Source organism: Triturus cristatus, chromosome 11, assembly GCF_964204655.1.
Source record: "Triturus cristatus chromosome 11, aTriCri1.1, whole genome shotgun sequence".
NCBI classification, from domain to species: Eukaryota; Metazoa; Chordata; class Amphibia; order Caudata; family Salamandridae; genus Triturus; species Triturus cristatus.
Window position 1 is genome coordinate 712,087,214 of NC_140594.1, and position 22,057 is coordinate 712,109,270.

Consider the following 22,057-nt stretch of genomic DNA (forward strand, 5'->3'; position numbering starts at 1 on the left):
ATCTATATTTTGTTTTCCTTGGGGTACTACGTACTTTAATAAAGTTAAACATGATTGTGGGAGGGACTAGTTAGTGTTTAACTTTGAGTATTCCCCAGGAAGAGAACTGAGATTACAGGTAAGCAGTTTATTCTTATTATGCCAACGCCAGAGCTAAACACTGACATCCTACGTGTATGTTGAGTGTGTTTGTGTATGTACTGTAAGCATTAGATGCACATGATTATGGTGCTCTCAGTGCATCTGATTAATGAGACCAGCAGCATCCATTTTGACTGCCCCTACATGTAACTTGGCACAAGATGGAGGTTGAAGGTAGCATCCCAAACACAATGAAAGTCTAGTGCCAGTATTCATGTGCCTAGAGGGTGAATACCAGACAATAAAGTGAGGAGGATGGAGACAAGGCTGCCATTGGAAATTCTATAAAGACTTAGTCAGGAAGCAGCTGCTGAGAAGTTCTTCCTGATCATTGGCACTTGGTTGATGGTAGGATGGAGGCGTGGGACATCAGCTACTGTTCCAGGCGAGGAAGTTTCTAGGCAGGGACTGTCGTTTTGTCTGTCTCTTAATAATGCTACTAGAATGCTGATGACTGCCAGATTCAGAGCCCTCTCACTTCATTGTGTATCTGTTGTGGGTGCTGATGTGTAGAGCCAGGCCCATTTTAACATGTTGTTAGAGCCATCACTTTGCACAATGGCTGTATCTTGAGATCAGTATGGAAATTAAATTTGAAAGAGAACCATCCCAAAATTGTTTTGAAGCATGGGATAGGGAAAACACATCCTGTCTAGAAAATGTATAGTGTGAACAAAACTTCCCCAATCTGTTCCAGTGCCATGTACTTCATGGCCAAGAAAGGGAGTATTCTACAGTGTAATTGAAAAGCTGCGGTATAACCAGGAATTGCATCTGTCTGGCAGACAGTCTCCAGACGTGAGGGGACATCACCTGAGGTGAACACTTTCTACTAGAAGAGCTGAGGGTCTTGCTGAAGCCAAGAAACCTGCTTGCCTACTGTCAAAGGGGAAGGAGTGTGTCTGGCTCTCCAGTGAAAGTGTGTCCAAGAGGCCCTGCATGAGGAGTTTGAGGAGTCGATTTTGAGGAGTACCAAGAGGAAAGAATTGATCCCGAGAGAGTGATCCAGGCGAGACCTGTGCTACAAAGGCATACCCTATCTTTCTAAGCAGTTCTTGAGGAGCTATAAATAAGACTGTACCAGAGCCCTTTCATTCTTTGTAACCCAGTAGCCTACCAAGAACCGATTGGCTCGTGCTGCTGACATTGACGTGAAGGCAATTGAATTCCAGCTGAAGCGGTAAGCTATAAACAGGCCTGAATGTCACAGATGCCCCAGACGCAACAAAGACAACTTGGCCCGGAGGCCCCAACTTTCGCAAGCTGCAGTTTCAGCCTGCAGTCAACCACGTTGCAGAAGACTGGGACCGCCGTGAAAGCCTGCTCCCGGAGCTGGTGCTGGAAAAATCACCCAGCTCGCAGCAGCAGTGTGCACAGGAGGAGCTCGCCGCATGAGGGCTAGAACGCCACCGGTGCCCACCGCACAGCCCAGACAGCACTTTCTTTTTCATAAATAAGCCCTGAACAGAACGTTGTCTGTTCTTTGAATGTTGAGTTCTTAGATCATGTCTCTAAACACCCCCCCCCCCCCCCCCCCTTTGAGTCTTTCAATGGCATAATGCAACTCTGTTTGTGCCCCTTGTTCAACAGGACCTTTGTCAGTTCCCTATTTAGGATTTATCGAGCAAATAAGCTTTTAAATTAAACTTTTGAGACATTAAAATATTTTTTTTTTCTAATTTGGCATGCTGTATTTTAGTGGATGGTAAACCGGTATCTGCATTTGTTTATTTTGAATGACATTTTTCAAATTGCTTCATGTCAAATAATTTTCAAGAAAAATATTAGAAATATGTACAGTGTTGCAGACTTTGCTTAATTATCAACTGGAGCTATGTATTTGCAGGATAGTCTTGCACAATCTCCCATGTTATACCATTTCTTTTGTTTCTGCATTGCAGCCCTCCTTTAAAATATAATGTATATTCTCTTGATATAACGTGTGCCTTGTTATAACACACATTATTCTAACTGTTTTTACTGCAGGAAGATTTATTAATGTTGAGGAAAACAGTAAAATCTTTCTTGGCAGTCTGCCAACAGTGTCTTTCCAATGTCAATACTCCAGTAAAGGAACAGGTACGACTATTATATTGATTGCCCATGGGTTTACTGTCTGTAATGTGCATTGTTTTATGACCGTCTGAAATTACTATTTAGATTTAATTTTCTTTCAGTCATTTTCTCCAGTGTAGGTTTGGCAAACTGGTTAAAATATCAGCGCTAGCATTGTCATGATCCTTACTTTTACGGAGTTCTTGCTTACAAAATCTAGCCAAGTGTTGATTTATTCTTTCGTGGAAGCAGTGTTTTAGCAGACAAGACTTATCTTGAGGGCTTGGTGTGGATGTTGGTTTCCCATGCCATAGAAATCATGTTATCACAAACAATACAAAATCCCGTGGCCAACACACAATATATCTTTTGAAAAGTATGCTTCCAAAATGTTACATAGTTAAAACATAAGTAAAACTACTTTCTGATGGATTCTTCTAAATAAGGATTCTCCTTGAGGGGATCTCTATTATCAGAAGCACTGAATAGCCCCACACATGTGCAGGTGTCTGAGCACTTCTTCCAAAGGTACATTTTGTGTAGTGTCTTTACCTTACTTCAGAAAGGCAGGGAAGAACATGTGACACAAAGTACAATTTAGCAGTCAGGGAATTCATCAAAGAAATTACATAAAGCACTAAATGAGAGAAAAGTGACCTCTTAAAAACCTTCTTCACACACCCTTTTTGTTTACTTATAAAGTGAGTGATTGGGAAGACAAAGGTAGTGTAATTGTGAAGGCTGCAACAATGTTAGCAGGACAATGGAACACTGCACCTTTAAGGGTACTCTGACCTCCAGTGTCCTCTCATACCCAGTCGGTGGCAGTTGAGTCAGTTCTGTTTTCCTGTTCCTGCTGTCTGTATCTCGGAGCCCTGAGCTCGGCTATTTAAAGCATTTTTTCCTCTAATCTCTTCAGAACCTTCTCAGAAGTGGTTTACTCCACGTAATTTAGAGCGGAGAGTATTTTTCTGTAATTTCCTGACTTTAAATATTATTCCTTTTGCACAAAATACCGTCTTTTGGTGAACTGCCCAGATTGTTGAAGAAAAATTGCCAAAACAGACCCACACCGGATCTTTATAATAAGTTTTCCAGATTTTATTTATGCGAGAAGATGCTGTCATTTCAGTTAACTCTTCAGGTGCATCCTGAGAGAGCGTACAATTCACCTGCATGGCCAAGAAGAAAAGTGAAAATGGCAGTAATCATTGGCTGAAGAGAAATTTGAGGGACGGAGAGACTGGCCTCTACCAGTCACCATATCTCATTCGAGGACTCCCATTGGGGCGATACAAAAAGAGAAGGCAAACGGCATCTACTTTCAACACCAAGGACATCAACTATAAGAGTTACCGCACCTGCATGCTTGCTGTCAAGGAAGAGTCCCTCTATGTCGTGACATGGTTCAAAGTCCAGACTCTCCTATGCTGCTGGAAAAGAAGACTGTGGAGTTAAGTTTGAGGATGAAAATGCACAAATCTCCCTCTGAATCAGACTAACTACTCCAGGGCTTACTCACTTTCCAGGCTACTTCTACTGTCATCTTACCGGGTTCAACTTCACCACCACCTTCAATGCCACCTGCAAAGTCTCTTCGACCTTTGCCACCAGTAATTTGTATGTAAATACCTTCTGGCATGCCTAGTGGGCCTCTGCAATCACCTGCATCAGTGACCCCTCCCTCAAGGCGTTCCATATCTCGTTCTCAACATACAAGACCTCATTATAGGTCTAGGTCTCAAGGCGGTCTACTTCAAGACGTAGACTGATTCTGCATCCCGATCAAGGTCTTACCATACACCCAAGTCCACTGATCATTTCTCACCTACTCAAACTCGCCTCTGTTGAGGATCTCTCCTATGGATTGACACCCGTACCTTCGAAGAGGTAATTATAAAAGGTGTCCACAAGTTAAATATCCTTCTTCCACCAACTCATCCTCGACATCTGAAATTTTTAAGACATTGCGCAAATGGTCTGTCTCAAGACCATTACTACCTTTGGTCCCTTGTGTCATTGAACCTGTCATGGACCGGTTTCTGAATCCAGGATCTGCCAAAGTGGCACCTAGTCATCTACACCCTCACCAGGATTCGTTGTTCCTTTGCTTTAAATAGCTCATCTGACTTTGGGATTCTCAGCTCCTCTCAAACTACACACAACGTCTTCTTTCTCTACAGTTTCTTTCTAGACTTCTAGCTGCATATTCCATACCTTAGAATATTCCCCAAGCATCAGAAAGAATCCGGAAATCTTTCACCAGTCCCCATGCGTGCCAGTAGGTGGCCTTGTTCGGCTCCACGTGGCAGCATCCGTGCCGAATGTGATGTGCACTGTGCCTATAAAGGTGCCACAAAAGTTTAGCCTTTTTTTTTTTTTTTTTTTTTTTTGACTAGTGCTTTTCCTTTCTAAACTCTTTTTGGAGAATGACTCCCAAGACACCAACTGGTTTCAAACCTTGTTGTGCTTGTCACAGGCAAATTCCTGTGACAGACCACGCACTTGGTGCGTCTATGGTGCCTAGAGCGGGATCACGAGTCCAAGACCTGTGCGGATTGCAGCACCATGAATCTGAATGCCATATAGATTCTGGCCCCGTGACTGCTCCTCTCCAGGTCCCGTTCACAAGGGAGGTTGCTCGGAGTCGCCCACTCCAATCATAGTTGCGATGTCTGACTTCTTCAAGGAAGTCCTAGAAGAAGTCAAAGCATTCTTCGACTTCTCTGCGCCTGTCCCATTCCTCGGGTGAGGTGTGGGAACGACTCCACAAATAAAGGTCTGCTCCCAGTTTATCCCTGTGGAGCCCGTCCCTGACCCTGGATCCGCTCAATGCTTCCCTGTGTTTTCCGGAGCCAGAGTGACCCCTGCCCAACTTCAAGAACTTTAGAGTCCATAAGCCCCATTTTTTGGGTTGTCAGACCCGCTGTGGTGCCTAAGGGCGGCCCCATGGGTTTTGAAGGGACTCAGACTGGGTTTCCACCGGCAAGTTGGCCCTCTGTGACAGTTGGACCTCAGAATCGATTGGTGGTTCCGGATTGGACCCGGCCACAACCTCGTTACCTTCGAGGACCGTTCCAGTGGCATCATGGTTCCCTGCTCCTATACAGATCTAGACCGGTGAAGTATGGCATCTGTACCTGTGCAGTTCAGTCCCACACGGCCTGAATTGGAGATGTAGCCCTATTTTCCTGAAGGCCACTCTGAGGAACGCAAATGGAGGTGATCTGAGGATCCCTATAGTTTTTCCCGCTCCCTAGAAGAAGCTTTGGCTGACGACAGCTGGTAAGAGGACCTGGATCACACCAGTGGTCTGGATGCCTCACAGACACTGGCATCCTCTCTTCGTGATGACTATGGAGGAAAAGAATTCTTTACAATTGTGGACCAGTGGGCAGCTGATGTCCTGGACTGGACGCACTGCCCATGCTACAGGTCAAGACCAACATCTTGACAGCGGTGCTTCAACCTGGAGTGTCCCTCTCAGAAACCCTGCTCCCCTTCAATGAAGCCCTGCCCGATGTCCTGCTCAGGGCCTGGGCCAAGCCCTGCAGAGGCACTTCTGTGCACAGGGCCATTGCCTGTTGCTATCGCCCCGCTAAAAGGAACCTAGCCTTCCTCACTCGGCATCCTTGAGAGCCTGGTGGTCCAGGCCTCCGTCTCCAAGATTAATTCTGGCGCATTCCATTCCACACTACCGGATAGGGAATCCAAGAGGCTGGATATATTTGAAAAGAGGTTTTTCTCTTCACCAGCATTGCACTGCGGTCAGTGAACACTGCTTGCTTATTGAGCTGCTGTAGAAAGCCGGGTTTTTGTTGCAGTAACCCCTCTACCTTTTGTCAGATATCTAATGCACTTAGACTTGATATGCCCTTGGTCCCTGCCAATCAGGTTTCCAGGGCCTGTGTTCTTTCCCAAAACTGTACATTTGTACCCCGAATTGGCACCTCGCTTAACGCATTTAAATCCCTTGTAAAAGTTACTATGGGTACCAAGGACACTGTGCCCAGGGAAGGCCCCCCCCTCGGGTGCCATGCCTGGGTATAGTTTTAAGATTCCCCTTCAGCTGGGTGCACTGGGGAGGTTACAGTTGCATGAACACTGTACCCCTACAGTGTCTAAGTCCATTCTTAGACATTGTAATTGCAGTAAAGCTGTAAAAGAGTATATGGTCTGGGAGTTTGTCATTACAAACGCCACTGCACCATAATGGCTTTACTGAGTTCTGGGAAGTTTGGTATCAAACTTCACAGCATAATAAATCCACACTGATGCCAATGTGGGATTTATTATACAATGCACCCGGAGGGCATCTTAGAGATGCCCCTGAAAAACGACCAGCCTCTAATGGATTCCCTGACTGGTAAACACCAGCCTGCCACCATGAGACATGTTTCTGGGCCCCTGGGGCAGGAGCATTTGCTCCCTGAGGCCAGAAATTAAGCCTTTCCTGGGTGGAGGTGTTCACACCTCCCCCAGGTCAGGAAGAGCCATCTGTGGCAGGGGAGCTCCAAAGGTCTTGTTGCCTTTCTAACACGACCCCCAGCCTCTTCTGTTATCAGGAGCAGGCCCCCTTCCTGTCTCCCCTCCTTTACGGTGGGAAGACAGGCGATAAAAATGAGCCCAGAAGGTGTGCCCACCTCTGCCAACCCCACCTCTCAGGTGGGGGAAGCGAGGTGAAGCCCACTCTTCAGAGCCCGCCATCTTGCAGATGGCAGGCACTTTCCAATCCGGATTAGGGATTGTACCCACTCCCCCACATGGGGTGAGCACACCAAGGGTGTAGTCGCTCTAAGGTCAGTAGCCCATCGGCTGCTGACCTAGAGACCCTAAAACGCCCCCTAAATACAGTATTTAGGGGGCGCAGCCCTGAACCATGAAGTCTGATTCCCACAGCCTACGAAGGAGAAAAAACAAATAAGCTGCCCAGCAGAGGAGACTGCAGAGAAGAACGGACTTCGCCCCAGCCCATCTGCAGTTTCCAAAGATCCTGCGCCAAAAAGTCTCCTTGTCCTGCATCCAGCGACCTCCAGAACCCTTGGGAGGACTGACTTCAACAAAGATCGGATTTCCTGTGAACAGCAGGTCTGATCAAAAGAAACTCCCAAGACAGACTCTGAGCCTGCTGAGGAGAAAGAAAAGAGACGCCTGGAACCACCACTGCACACAACGCCTACGGCCCGAATTCGAGTGGCCCACCGGTCTCAGCGAGATCCCCCAGCTCTCGAGAGTCCTGAATCCACCGTAGGTTGACCCCTCCAGGACTCCCTGACATCGCTTGCTGCCTCTGCATGGAGATCCCCGCAGAAGATGACGATCCCCTTCCAGCTGGTCGTAAGTACAAACGACGACCCTCTTGCTACCTCCACACCGGGTGAGGCTTCAGTTCCACCTCCACCTTCAGGCCCAGGTGCACACCGATCTCAAACTTCCGATGCCCCGCGACGAAGACTTCCAACAAGCCTCTACGCGACTCGGGCTCGAGTCAGCCTTCAGTCAACCCCGATAAACAAAAGGTTCTCAAACCAAAAGTGAAACCAATACAGACTTCAGAACCGAAGAAAACTTCGGTACCCAAAATTGTCAAACAAAAGTCCAGTCTGACACTGAAACAAACTTCGGCACCTAAAACAGTCGAACCAAAGTCAAGTCCGGCACCAAAACAAACTTCGCCACCTAAGACGGTCGAACCCAAGCCAAGCTCGGCACCAAAGCCAACTTCGACATCTAAGCACACTTCGGCACCTAAAACTGTCGACCCGAAACAAGCTTCGGAACCAACAACTCCGGATCCGAAAAAAAACCTCAGCTCCGAAGAAAAAATTAGAGCCGAAAAAAGCGTCCGACCACAAGTTTTCGGTACCCAAACCTATCCGCTCCCAAGACTGTACCAGACATCGGTAGACCCAGCAAACAGCTCTATCCCAAACAGGACAAGCCGGTCCCTAAGAAGGATTCTTCCATAGAAGAGCTTTTCTGCCCAGATCCAAAGCAAAAGACTTCTTATTCATCCAAAGACTGGACGTATAACCACTGTACCTTCTAAACGAAAACTGGAACCTCCTCCCACACCTTCAATTCCTCTCAAAAAACATTCTCAAACTTCTCCCATAAGGGTACCCTCACCAGAAGTGCCAGAGCCTCATATTTCCCCCACCCACTCGCCACTCAGCCCACATAGCCCTGATGACGATGATATTTCTGAGAGAATAGAAGATGAGCAACCCTTAGAGGACCCAGATGATATTCCTGGCCCATCAGGTGATCCTTGGAAAGACTACAATGCACCAGATGCCCTGGATCTACCCCAAGATGACGTATACCCTTCTAGGCCCTCCCCTCCAGATGACAACATAGGATTTACACAACTCATTCACAGAGCAGCAGCCTTTCATGGGGTCGATCTCCATACTGACCCAGTGGAGGATGACTTCCTTATGGACACACTATTACCCTCTCATAAGACCACAACCATCTTACCAATGCTTAAAATGGTTACAAAACACGCACCAGATGTATTCAAAGATCCCGTCAGGGCCAGGGTGATTAAATGTGTGTGTGTGTGTGTGTGTATGTGCTTATATAGCGCCGAATCACCCCTGGGGGTATCTCCGCGCTGTACTCATACCGCTGTAGGAACCCTTCCTGGCTATCCGTGTGAAGTGTCCACTCCTGGGCACCCCCATGGTGAAGCCAGGCATCCCAGCGCTGTTGGGGCCGTTGTGGAGACTAAGCAAGCTATTGCCCAGAGTTGCAGCGTGGGACCCATGATTAGGATAGGCACTGATGCGAGAATATCAGGTCCGAGGAATTTATAGCCCGAGACCCTGCCGCGTCGGGAATTGAACCCGGGTCCCGGACCAGTGCTCTGCATCGAGGTCTGCCACTCTAACCATTGAGCCACACTTCTCCACCTGGTTGGTGAAAAAATACAAAGCCGCTCCATCTGACCCAGCCTATATCAAGGGTCATCTACCATTAGACTCTTTAGTGGTCTTCAACGCACGAAAAAGAGCAAATTCTCAAACGGGGGACACTCCACCCCGATAAAGAATCCAAACTCTTAGTTGCTTCAGGAAAACGTATGACATTTCAAGCAGCCAACTTCTGTAGAATTGCCAACACCCGATGAGCTTGAAACCCTTATACAACATCTACCAGACACATACAAGACCAGGGCTACTGATCTGATACAAGAAGGGAAGGCCATTACTAATACTTCCATCCGTTGCGCTCTAGATGCTGCTGACAAAGCCTCAAGGGCAATAAATACTGGCATTCTTTTACGCAGGCATGCCTGGTTGCGTATTTCTGGTTTCAAACCAGAAGTACAAACAAGTATTCTCAATCAACCCTTTGACCAACAACCATCGGTTTGGCCCCTCAGTTGATACCTCTCTCGAAAAAATAAAAAAGGACACTGACACCGCAAAATCCATGGTAGCTTTACAAAATCAAACTCCCAGAGTGTCCTTTCGTCGCTCCTCGTATGCGGGCGCCTCAACAACTTTTCCTACCAACACTGCCTCCTCTTCTTACAAAACTCCCACCCAATCCTCGCCCAATAGAGGTTATCATAGAGGAGGATACAGAGGCAACAATACTAAAGGCAGAGGCAACAACACCAGTACTGCCTCCGCCCCCAAGCAGTGACTTCCCTCCCTTCCCCCAAGACCATTCCACTCCTGTCAGGGGAAGATTACAACAGTTCCTACCTGTCTGGAACTTCATCACAACAGACAGGTGGGTGAGACAAATAATTCACTCCGGTTATTGCCTGGAGCTCACTTCCACTCCTCCAACAATACCACCCAAACAGCGTCCCATGTCACAAGAGCATCTCACACTCCTAAAACAGGAGGTTGTTGCTCTACTGCACAAACAAGCAATAGAACCAGTTCCACTACACTAGCAAAACACAGGGGTTTACTCACTGTATTTCCTTATTCCCCAAATAGACGGCTCCCTCAGACCTATACTGGACCCCTGAACCTTTACATACAGTCAGACCACTTCCATATGATCACATTGCAGCAGGTCCTTCCACTGCTAAATCAAGGCGACTTCCTTGCTACCCTAAATCCCAAGGACGCCTACTTTCACATTCCCATTCACCAAGCTCACAAAGTACCTTCGGTTTGTAGTGGACGGTCAGCATTACCAATTCAAACTCCTCCCCTTCGGGGTCACTACAGCACCCCGAGTCTTCACAAAATGTCTCTCAGTAGTAGCAGCACACTTGAGAAAGGAAAACATCCATGTCTTCCCATATCTGGACGACTGGTTAATGAAAGCCAAGTCATACCAGCAATGCATCAAGCACACACACAAGACCATTCACCTCTTACACAAACTCGGATTCACTATAAACAGAACAAAGTCGCACCTCCAACCATCCCGGTCTCAACAGTATCTAGGTGCCACGATAGACACCTCCAAAGGGCTTGCATCCCCCAAACCAATAAGAATAAAAGGCATGCAAGCTTTTATTCTTATTTTCAACTGCAACACTCACTAAGAGCTCGAGTGTTCATGCAACTAATTGGAATGATGGCCTCTTGCATTTTCGTAGTACCTACAAGAGTTCTTAGCAAGCCCGTGGAACCGGGCTCAATGTCAACTAACATATCTGGTGGTGGTGGACGTCCGGACACATCACTCTCTGCAGTGGTGGAACACCAAGAACCTTTCCAAAGGACGGCCGTTCCTCGAGCCAGTTCCACAGGTAGTGCTAACCACAGATGTCCTCATCGGCTGGGGAGCTTATTTGTCAGAGCACACAGTTCAAGGCAGGTGGACACCGCAACTAAAGCTACTCCACATAAACTATCTGGAGTTGCTAGCCTTTTTTCTAGCTCTAAAATCCTTTCAAAATTACCTATCAGGCAAGACCGTCTTAGTCCGCACAGACAATATTACAGCCATGTACTACATCCAAAAACAGGGAGGAACACACTCCTTACAGCTCTCCCGGCTGGCGCAGAGCATATGGAGGTGGGCCATTCCTCAAAACATCTATCTACTTGCAGAACATCTACCAGGACTTCAAAATCAGATTGCGGATCTGTTGAGTCATCAGAGCCAACAGATTCATGAGTGGGAACTTCATCCGCAAGTTCTTCAACCTCTCTTTCAAGTATGGGGACAGCCACAAATAGAGCTGTTCGCCACACACCTAAAATCCAAATGCCCAAGCTTCGCCGCCAGGTATCAACACCCATTGTCCAAAGGTAATGCGATATGGATGAGTTGGTCAGGCAAATTTGCTTACGCATTTCCGCCTCTCCCACTCATTCCGTTAGTGGTGCGCAAGCTGCAGCAACACTCCCTCACACTGATCCTAATTGCACCAACATGGTCATGGCAACCATGGTTCACCACACTACTGGAACTTTCAGTGGTACCACATCAAAAACTGCAACTCTCACCACATCTGTTAACACAGAACCATGGAGAGATCATGCATCCGGACCCCATGCAGCTGAATCTAGCAATTTGGCTCCTGAGGTCTTAGAATTTGGATCTCTCAACCTCCCACCTGATTGCATGAACGTTACCAAAGAAGCTAGACATCCTACCACCAGAGCTTGCTACGCAGCTAAATGGAAAATATTTGTTATATATTGCACCAATAACATCAACCCACTAGATGTTTCCTTCCAGAATATCATATGCTACTTGCTGCATCTCCACAAATGCACTTTAAGATACTCAATCAGGTTACATCTTGCTGCCATAGCGGCTTACCTCCAAAACTGACAGCATCTATCATTATTCAAAGTTCCTGCCATCAAAGCCTTCATGGAAGGTCTTAAAAGAATAATTCCTCCCAGGGTACCACCCTCCCCTGTATGGAACCTCAACATTGTTCTCACCAGGCTCATGGGCCCTCCATTTGAGCCTTTGCATAGGTGTGAATTACAATTCCTTTCATGGAAAGTTGCTTTTCTAGTAGCTATTACATTATTCAGAAGGGTGAGTGAGATCCAGGCACTAACAATTCAAGAACCATTCTTGCAACTCCATCACAACAAGGTGGTTCTAAGGACAAATCCCTTCCAAAAGTCATCTCACCATTCCATCTCAATCAGTCTGTTGAGTTGCCAGTATTCTTCTCCCAACCTCAAACAGTTGCTGAGAGAGCTCTCCATACATTAGATGTTAAACAAGGTCTCCTCTAATATATTGATAGGACAAAGCCATTTTGTAAAACAAAACCGCTTTTTGTGTCCTTTTCTCCCCCACACAAAGGTAATCCCATTTAAAACAACTGGGATTGCAAGGTGGGTTGTTAAATATATTCAAATTTGCTACCAAAAAGCAAAACACACTCTATTCATTCCCCCTAGGGCTCATAAGAACCCGTAAACTAGGGGCATCTATGGCATTTTTAGGGAACATTCCCTTAGATGATATCTGCAGAGCAGCTACATGGTCTACGCCGCACACATTCACAAAACACTATTGTGTAGATATGCAAGCAAAACAACAAGCTAGTGTGGGCCAGGCTGTACTCAAAACACTATTTCAAACTACTGCAACAGATACTGGTACTCGCCGCTAAGGGAGAAAACTGCTATGCAATCTATGCACTTGTCGTTGATCTGCAGCCCTTATGCCTTGAACGGAAAATGCTACTTACCAGTATGCATCTGTTCTTTGCATGTAGGGCTGCAGAGTCACACACGCCCACCCGCCTCCCCGGCTACCTCGATCTGTTTCAGTAATATCTTAATTAGATACATTATACATGGGCATCTCTTTCTGTTCTCACACAAGTCCATCATTTCCCATAATGGCGAAAAACAATCTGAAGATGGAGTCGATGCCCATGCACACTATGCTCTAGAGGAGTCATCATCTACCATACAAAGACTCTTCCAGGACAACAACAAAGTGTAATCATCCAGGCCCACCACCAGATGGCGATCTATGCATTAGTGTGTGACTCTGCAGCCCTACATGCCAAGAACAGATGCATACTGGTAAGTAGCATTTTCATTTCTCCCATAGGACTGGTGTGGAGTTGGTTTGTATGAAACCTAAGGAAACTGCAAATGTACAAAAACAGATTTACTTACTTTACCTCTAGGAAATGTCCCAGTGTGATATCTAGTAGAGTAGAGAAAGTAACTTAATAAGTCATCTGAATAGTAACTTGAAAAGTAACTCAAACTGCTTTATAAACAAATGACTTATTTGTAACCAATCCAATTGCATTTGAACTGTATTTAAACTGCATTATTCTTGCAAAGTATTATCATATTTGCCTGTACCAGGTCTGGCTTGGTTCTAGAAAATAAAATACAACAAAATATTTGTATGCAAACAAATTGGTCTGAGTTCAGTCTTTGAGTGTGTGAAATAATATTTTGCCTGTGTGTACAATAAATGCTTAACACTACCCTCTGATAAAGCCTTACTGCTCACCCACACTACCACAAATAGAGAGTACGGTATTATCTACTTTTACCTCTGTCTGCCTTTGGGGTTACACTGGACTCTGTGCACACTGTACCTTACTTTGGTATAGTATATACAGAGCCAGCTTCCTACAGGTGCTGTATGGGAAACAGTTGCGCAAGTGCTGCCTATGGTCTTTGAAGAGGCCTGAGCCATGCTCTTCCAGGCTGTTGCTGTCGGGAGAGATGCAGCAAATTAACGGTCAGATGCAGGTTGGATATGAGTGGTTTGATGGACAGAGCCACTGCTTCCTCATTGTTGCTTAGATGTCATTCTTTGCTGAGGACTACTGTTTTTCTGGGGATGTCCAGGCATCCCTTATTGGCATGCCATTCTACGGCAGTTGCCTTATTGGAGAGTAAGCAGATTTAGCACTTGCATGTTTCAAGGATTGTAGGGGCACCGCTAGATTGTAGGGACACCGCTAGATTGTAGGGACACCGCTAAATTGTTAGGGAGCACAATGGCCCTGGGATAGTCTCCTTCCATGGCTATGGTAGTGGCTATCTGCTGCATTGTTTTCCCTCTAGCTACTGACACGGCTCCCACTTGCCTTGTGGGAACCAAGGCCAGAGGTCTACCCAATCTGCTCCCCCACCTCGTTGATGTGACTTCCACACGCCTCATGGGAACCACAGCCAGAGGTTTAAACAATACCCTCCTCTACTCCACCCCCCCTCTCCTTACCCAAGCAGTCGCAGCCTCAAAACCTCTTTAATATGCCCTCACTCCATCATGGGCATCCGGATGGTGGCCGGATTCAGCACCACTTGTCCCGATGTCTGGAGAGAACGTTTGACAAATAGGTGCTTCAGATTGTCCTTCGGGCTTACGCCCTATCTTTCCAACATACCCCGCCACCTTTGCCACCGTCCCCGATCAGCTAACAGAGAACCACCCATTGCTCTTACGATGGGAAGTGCTGGCTGTTTCGGCCAAAGGAGTCATCGAGAATTTGCAACATCATAAGTAGGCCGTGATTGCTATTCCCACTACTTTCTGGTGCTGAAAAAGGATGGAGGCCTCTGTCATATACTAGACCTACGACCTCTCGTTACTTCCTGAAAATGGAAAAATGGAATGATACTCACTCTGTTTCTGTCTGCCCTCGACCCATAGGCATTACCTGCGGTTCATGATGGGCTGTGAGCATTATCAGTTTGCTATGCTTCCCTTTGGCCTTACCAATAGTCCTAGAGTGTTCACCAAGAGTGGTTACAGCACATTTGCAGATGTCAGGGTTTCTCTCTTCCCCTACCTCGACAACTGGCTATAGAAGGCAGGCTCACCTCAGGCAGTCGTCTCCCACCTCCAGACTATGGTGGACCTCCTGAATTAGTCGGGGATCACTATTAACATGCCAAAGTCACACCTGACTCCCTCTCGGATGCTTTGTTTCATCTGAGCTGTGTTGAAATATAGTGCAGTTTTTGGCCTATCCTCCAGCACAGCGAGTCCAGGATATTTGGGCTAAGATTCCGATGTTTGTGTCTATTCTGGAATTTGGTGAAACAGTGTCTGATGCTGCTGTCTCATGGCCTCGGTGTGAGAAAGTGGCTCTGTATATACTGTTCCTTAATAGGTACAGGGTGTACAGAGTCCACAGACCCCAATGGTTTAACAGAGGTTAAAGTTAGATATAACCTTACTCTCCAAAGTGGTAGGTTGGTCAAGCAGTAAGGCAGTATCAGAGGACAGTGTAAAGCATTTGTTGTACACACTCAGCCAGCAAATGGTTCCACACACTCAATAACTGAACTCTAGGCCAATGGTTTATATATAAAAAATATATGCTTGTTTTATTTTAGAACCAACACTTGGAATTAAAATATACTTTCTCGACAGGAGATGTTTCATAAAAATACTTTTGTATATGCAATAGACTTTTTAGTAAACAGTTACAAGTAGTTGCAGTAGGCAACTCTATTTCTAAACACAACAATTCATTGAGCTCAATGATAAATTCAAGTTATTTGCAACAGATGACTTTTTAGATTACTTTTGTAATTCCAGGACTGGATCCTAGATTCAGTCATGGGTCAGTTCTCAGAATCAGTTGATGAAAGTCGACTTTAGTACTGTAATGATTTTTAACTAATATTTAGCTATTTTAAAAGTTGACACTTAGAAAATATTTCAGAGCAAACAGTCAATGATTCCCTATGGAAGAAAATTCAAGTTGCAGGTATAGTATGTTCTCGTTACTTTTGTAATCCAGTACTGGGTGCCTAGACTCAGTACTGGGACCTTTATCCAAAACAGGTAAGTAATTACGTTTTCAGATATTATACGATTTTTGAAGAATATTTAAAGATTGCAGAAATCAACACTTAGAAGAAATTTCACAGAAAAACAGTCAATGGTTTCCTATGGAAGAAAAATGAGTTAAAGGTAAGTATAGTTGTGGGTACTTTTCAGAGTCAGTGCTGGGCACCAAGATCCAGCACTGGGAGCTCACCTAAGAGCAGGTGAGTAAATTCGTTTTTGTCACTCGGCTGATTTTCGGTGAATATTTGAAGATTTGAAAAGTCCACACTTAGAAGAAATTTCAGGAAAAAGCCAGTCAATGTTACCCTATGAGGAAAATAGAGTTTGCGGTTTAAGGGTAAGTACTCGACTGGCAGAGTTGAGGTTCTGGGCACAGACTCAGGGGTCTCCTAGGGTCAGGTAGGTACAGTTGGTTCACCCTCAGCGACTCTAGGGCGGCCGGGTGCAGAGAGAGTTAGGCCCAATGTTATCCTATGAGGGATAGGGGGGGCCTTGTTTGGTGGCTGCTGTCTGGCAAGCCACGCGGCTGTGGGAGCTGGGCTCCTGGTCACTTACTCAGGGCAAGTGGGGAAGTAGGAAGGTGTAGAGTTTTCACTGCCAGGGCCACTCGGGCGGCTGGGTGCAGAGGGCTTTTGAGCCTTCGGGCGCTCAATGGATTTCAATGGGAAATCTCCGGTTTCGAAAAAGACTGCAGGCTAGGGGACGAGGACTCTTCAGGTGCCACCACCACTTCGAGAGGTAAGTTGGGTAGTTGGAGGATAGGTAGGTACCCCGGGATTGGACACAAAGGGCCGTGGGGCGCCGGGTGCAGGGGTGCCTTTTGGTGTCGGAAAATCTTACCCTCAGTTGATCGCGGTTGGGGTGGCACTCTGTTCTGAGGCTGCAGGCTTCTTCAGGATCGTCGAGGGGGGTCCTTGGGTGCCGGACTCGGGGGTACAGTCGCCGTGGGGTCGTCCTCGTGGGTTTAGTTCACTCCGGCACCGTCCAGGCTGGACTGGTGCAGAGTGAGCTGGGATTGCGGTTCCGGGCTGCAGCCAGGGGTGAAAGGTAGTTTCTGAGTAGAGCCTCTACTCATGGGAGTCCCAGGGGATCAGAGTTCAAAGGTAGCCAGGTCCTCCGGGGTTTCTGAGGTTGCTGGCCACAAGAGATGCCGGGTTTGGAGCAGGAGCAGGTTCGAGGTCGACAGGCCGGTAGGGCTGGGGTCAAAGCAGTTGGTGTCTCCCTCTCCTTCGCAGCTGCAGGGCAGGTCTTCTTTTCTTCTCGCTCTTCTTGTAATTTCGGAATCTGGAATCTGGGGAAGGAAGGTTCAGGATGCCCCTAAATACTAGATTTAGGGGCGTTACAGGTAGGTGAAGGACAGGGACCAATGGGTCCCCGTCCTGGGGTGGGTACACCCGCTATCCTGCCTCTCTCCTGTGGGAGGGGGGCAGTAGCCTAGTCCTGATAGGGTAGGGCTCCCCATCTTGAAGATGGCGGGTCCGGCGCCGCTAGACGCCGAACCCGGCGCCGATGGATGTGCCTTTCATCTACCGCCTGGCTCTGATCATTCCTCCTGTTTATCAGGAATCGGATGACTGGGGCGACTGGGAGGGGTGTGAGGACCCTATGGCCAGACAGGCCCAACTTTCACAGGACTGAACAGACGAACTGGGGGATGCCAGTGGTCTGGACACCTCCCCGTACACTGGTTTCATCTCTCCTCCGACTGTGGCCTCGGAGGAAGGTGCAGCTTTCTCAGTGGTGCTGGGCAAGGCGGCCGAAGCCCTGGGGCTCGAGTTGCCTGCTGTGGCCGTGAGGACTAACATCTTCACAGAGGTACTTCAACTGTCAGCAAGCTCCACAGAGCCTCTTCTGCAGTTCAATGAGGCCCTCATAGACGTTCTGCAGGGCACTTGGTCCAAGCCCTCCACAGTTCCTCCTGTGCATCGGAACGTGGCCCGGCACCACCGCCCTGCTCCGGGCGACCCCAGTTTCCTGTCCCAACACCCCACCCCGAGAGTCTGGTTATCCAGGCCTCAACTTCCCAATCCTCCTTCCCGTCCGCTCCTCCGGATCGGGAATCCAAGAGGTTGGAACAGTTCAGAAAGAAGCTGTTCTCTTCCCTGAGTTTGGGCCTGCGGTCTTTGAACACCGCTTGCCTCTTGGACCGTTTGGTGGAGGACATGCTGCCCCTGTGCCTGGAGGAGGCCCGGACACGACTCGCCCAGGCGCTTGCTGACGGGCGAGATGTGGCACGACATGCCATACGGTGTGGACTAGACACCACGGACTCGCTGGGTAGGGCGATTTCCACCACGGTGGCGCTCCGGCGCCACACCATGCTGCGGTCCACGTCTTTCTCGGGTGATGTCCAGAGTACCCTCATGGATATGCCCTTTGATGGCACTTGCCTTTTTGGTGAGAAGGCGTATAGTGCGCTGGCTCGTTTCAAGGACTCTTGGGCTACGGCCAAGTCCTTGGGCCTCTCAGCCCCGCGGCCGCAAACTTCTGCCTTTCGTGGCCAAGGAAGGGGCACTTCCTCACGACCGCCTAGCCACCGGCCGCAGACCCAACCTGCACGCGGACGTGGATTCTGCCGATGCGGTACTGGAGGACAACGTGCCGGTCAGTCCACATCCACCCCGGCAGCATCCGCCTCAAAGCCCTCCTAGTCCGAGCTTTCAGGCCCATTCCACGCCAGTGGGCGGCAGAGTTCGCCATCACCTGCTCCACTGGCGATCCATCACATCGGACAGGTGGGTGCTGCAAATCGTCCGAAGGGGCTACTCCCTCCCATTCGAGACGACCCCTCCAGCCATGCCACCGCAGTGCCACCGTATGTCGGGGGATCACTTGAATCTTCTGCGGGAGGAAGTTACGGCCCTCTTGGCCAAAGAGGCCGTCGAGCGCATTCCTGGTCCAGAAGTAGGTCGTGGTTGCTATTCCCACTACTTTCTGGTTCCCAAGAAGGGCAAAGGGGGCCTACGCCCTATCTTGGACCTCAGGAGCGTCAACCCCTTCCTCCGGAAGGAACGGTTCAAGATGCTCACTTTAGCTCAAGTTCTGGCTGCCCTGGAGACTGGATGGTAGCGTTGGACTTGCAGGACGCCTATTTTCACATCCCCGCCCTGCCGGCCCACCGGCGTTACCTGCGGTTCACGGTGGGTCAGGAGCACTTTCAGTTCACCGTGCTCCCCTTCGGCCTCACCAGTGCCCCTCGGGTGTTTACGAAAGTGATGGCGGTGGTCGCAGCTCATCTGCGCAGATCGGGGGTTCCAGTCTTCCCCCTATCTCGACGACTGGCTGTTAAAGGCGGGCTCGCCCCAGGCAGTCGTCTCCCATCTCCAGACTACGGCCGACCTCCTGCATTTGCTGGGGTTCTCCATCAATGTGCCGAAGTCACACCTGAGACCCTCCCAGAAGCTCCTCTTCATCGGAGCGGTTCTAGATTCGGCGCAGTTCCGGGCCTATCCTCCGGAACAGCGGGTCCGGGATATTCAGGCTCTGATTCCCATCTTTCGGCCTCTATCCTGGGTTTCGGTCAGGTTGGTGCTGCGGCTTCTGGGGCTGATGGCCTCCCGCGTCCTGTTGGTGCATTACGCCAGGTGGCGAATGCGGGCTCTGCAGTGGGACCCGAAGTTTCAGTGGGCCCAGCATCGCGGCATCCTGTCCGATCATGTCTTGATCTCGGAGGGCACTGCGAAACAGTTGCAGTGGTGGCTCACGGACCGCGATTGGGTCAGGGGCAGATGCCTCTCCCTACCCCAACCGGAGCACGTAGTAGTGATGGATGCGTCCCTCCTGGGATGGGGGGGCCATATGGGAGAGGCGGAGATCAGAGGCCTCTGGTCTCCGGCAGAGTCTCAACTCCATATCAACTTGTTGGAGCTGAGAGCGATCCGGCTTGCACTGAAAGCCTTCCTTCCCTCTGTCCGGGGAAGTGTTGTGCAGGTGTTCACGGACAACACCACCGCCATGTGGTATTGCAACAAACAGGGCGGGGTGGGGTCGTGGACCCTTTGTCAGGAGGCTCTGCGCCTCTGCACATGGCTGGAACACCAGGGCATCATCCTGGTGGTTCAACATCTGGCGGGCTCTCTGAACGCCAGAGCAGACGAACTCAGCCGCCGGTGCATGATGGATCACGATTGGCGTCTGCACTCGGACGTGGTGAAAGGTCTCTTTCAGCAGTGGGGAGAGCCTTGGTTAGATCTATTCGCCACCGAAGAGAACGCGCAATGTCAGCAGTTCTGCGCGTTGGAATTTCCAAGGCGGCACTCGCTCGGCGACACTTTTCGTCGCAAGTGGAGTTGCGGTCTGTTGTACGCCTTTCCGCCTATACCACTTCTGCCCAGAGTGCTGAAGAAGATCAGGCGCGACCGGGCCCAAGTCATCATAGTGGCTCTGGATTGGGCACGAAGGTACTGGTATCCCGAGCTACTCAGTATGTCAATCGATCTTCCGGTACGACTGCCTCTTCAGGAGGACCTTCTGTCGCAGCAGCAGGGGACGGTCCTCCACCCGAACCTGTCCAGCCTCCACCTCCATGCGTGGAGATTGAGCGGCGACAGTTGATGCCATTAGATTTGCCTCCTGAAGTCTGCGATGTGATTCTGGCAACCAGGCGTCCCTCCACAAAATAGGTATACGCCTGCAGGTGGAACAAATTTGTGGCATGGTGCACAGCAAAGGCTGTGGATCCCCTTTCCGCCCCTCTCTCCGAGGTTCTTCTCTTTCTTCTTTCTTTGGCCCAGCAGGGCTCTGCTCTGGGCACCTTGAAAGGTTATCTTTCTGCAATCTCTGCTTTCTTAAGGCTTCCTGATCAGCCTTCTCTTTTCAAGTCCCCTGTTTCGCGTTTTCTCAAAGGCATTACTCACATTTTCCCTCCTGTCCCCTTCGTAATGCCTCAGTGGGATTTAAATCTTGTCTTGACCTTTCTGATGTGCGCTCCCTTTGAGCCCCTTCACAACTGTCCCCTTCGTCTTCTGACTCTTAAGACTGCTTTCCTGGTAGCTATCACCTCGGCTAGACGGGTGAGTGAGCTCCAGGCTCTGTCATCTAAGCCTCCTTTTCTTTCTGTTCATCCGGACAAGGTTGTCCTCCGGACTCGTCATTCTTTTCTTCCAAAAGTGGTGACCCCCTTTCACATCGGCAATCTGTCACATTGCCCACCTTCTTTCCGCCTCCGCATCCTTCGAAAGAGGAAGAGGCCCCACCGTCTGGACCCCAAACGTGCGCTGTCCTTTTATTTGGACCGCACCAGACAGTTCCGGGTGGACGACCAACTTTTTGTTGGGTACGTAGGTGCTAAGAAGGGGAGGGCTGTACACAAGCGGACCATCTCACGGTGGGTCGTATTGTGTATAAAGGATTGTTATTCCTTGGCGAAAAAGGACCCTCCTGTTGGGCTGAGAGCCCATTCCACCCGCGCCACAGCGGCGACTACTGCCCTGGGACGGGGAGTTCCCTTGCAGGACATCTGTCAGGTGGCGACGTGGGCCTCTCTGCACACGTTCGCCAAGCACTATTGCCTGGACAGCCAAGTCCGGAGAGATGGCTTCTTTGGCCGTTCTGTTCTCCAGGACTTTCTGGTGTGATCTTGGTTCGCAGACCCACCACCGTGGTTGGTATTGCTGGGGTATCTATTCTAAGGTGAGGAATCTAACTAACGTGTTTCTTTCAGATGAACAAGTTACTTACCTTCGGTAACGATGTATCCGTAAGAAACATTAGTTAGATTCCTCACCGACCCACACATCCTCCCCGTTCTGCGAACTCACATCTAGGGTTAAGGTTATCCTTTTCAGGCCCCTAGACTTTTTGGGCACCAGTGTCGGTCTCTTGCATGGCTCTGCGTTCCTGGCGCGGAAAGCTATGTACAAGAATTGACGTCAGCGCGCAAGGGCGGCGTCTAAGTACTCAGATGTCATTCCGGCGCACGACGCCAACGACGGACGTGGAGCCGCAGACGACACCTAGCAACGCGCAAGGGGTATTGCTACAAAAATCTTGCCGGATCCAGCCTGACGCCTGGGGATATTCTAAGGTGAGGAATCTAACTAACTAATGTTTCTTACAGATACATAGTTACCGAAGGTAAGTAACTTGTTCTTCAGGGGAATTTCTCTGACCTGGTCCAGATATCGGA

At 48.9% G+C, this 22,057-nt stretch overlaps 1 protein-coding gene across 2 annotated transcripts in view; it reads left to right on the forward strand.

Annotated features, from left to right (window-relative positions):
* The window catches only part of STAG1 (STAG1 cohesin complex component), a 1,292,585-nt gene that overhangs the window by 915,273 nt on the left and 355,255 nt on the right, over window positions 1–22,057 (forward strand). For both annotated transcript variants that reach the window (XM_085634343.1, XM_085634344.1), the window contains exon 23: window positions 2,128–2,220. In XM_085634343.1, the coding sequence (XP_085490469.1) occupies window positions 2,128–2,220 (93 nt within the window). The remainder of the gene's footprint in view (window positions 1–2,127; window positions 2,221–22,057) is intronic.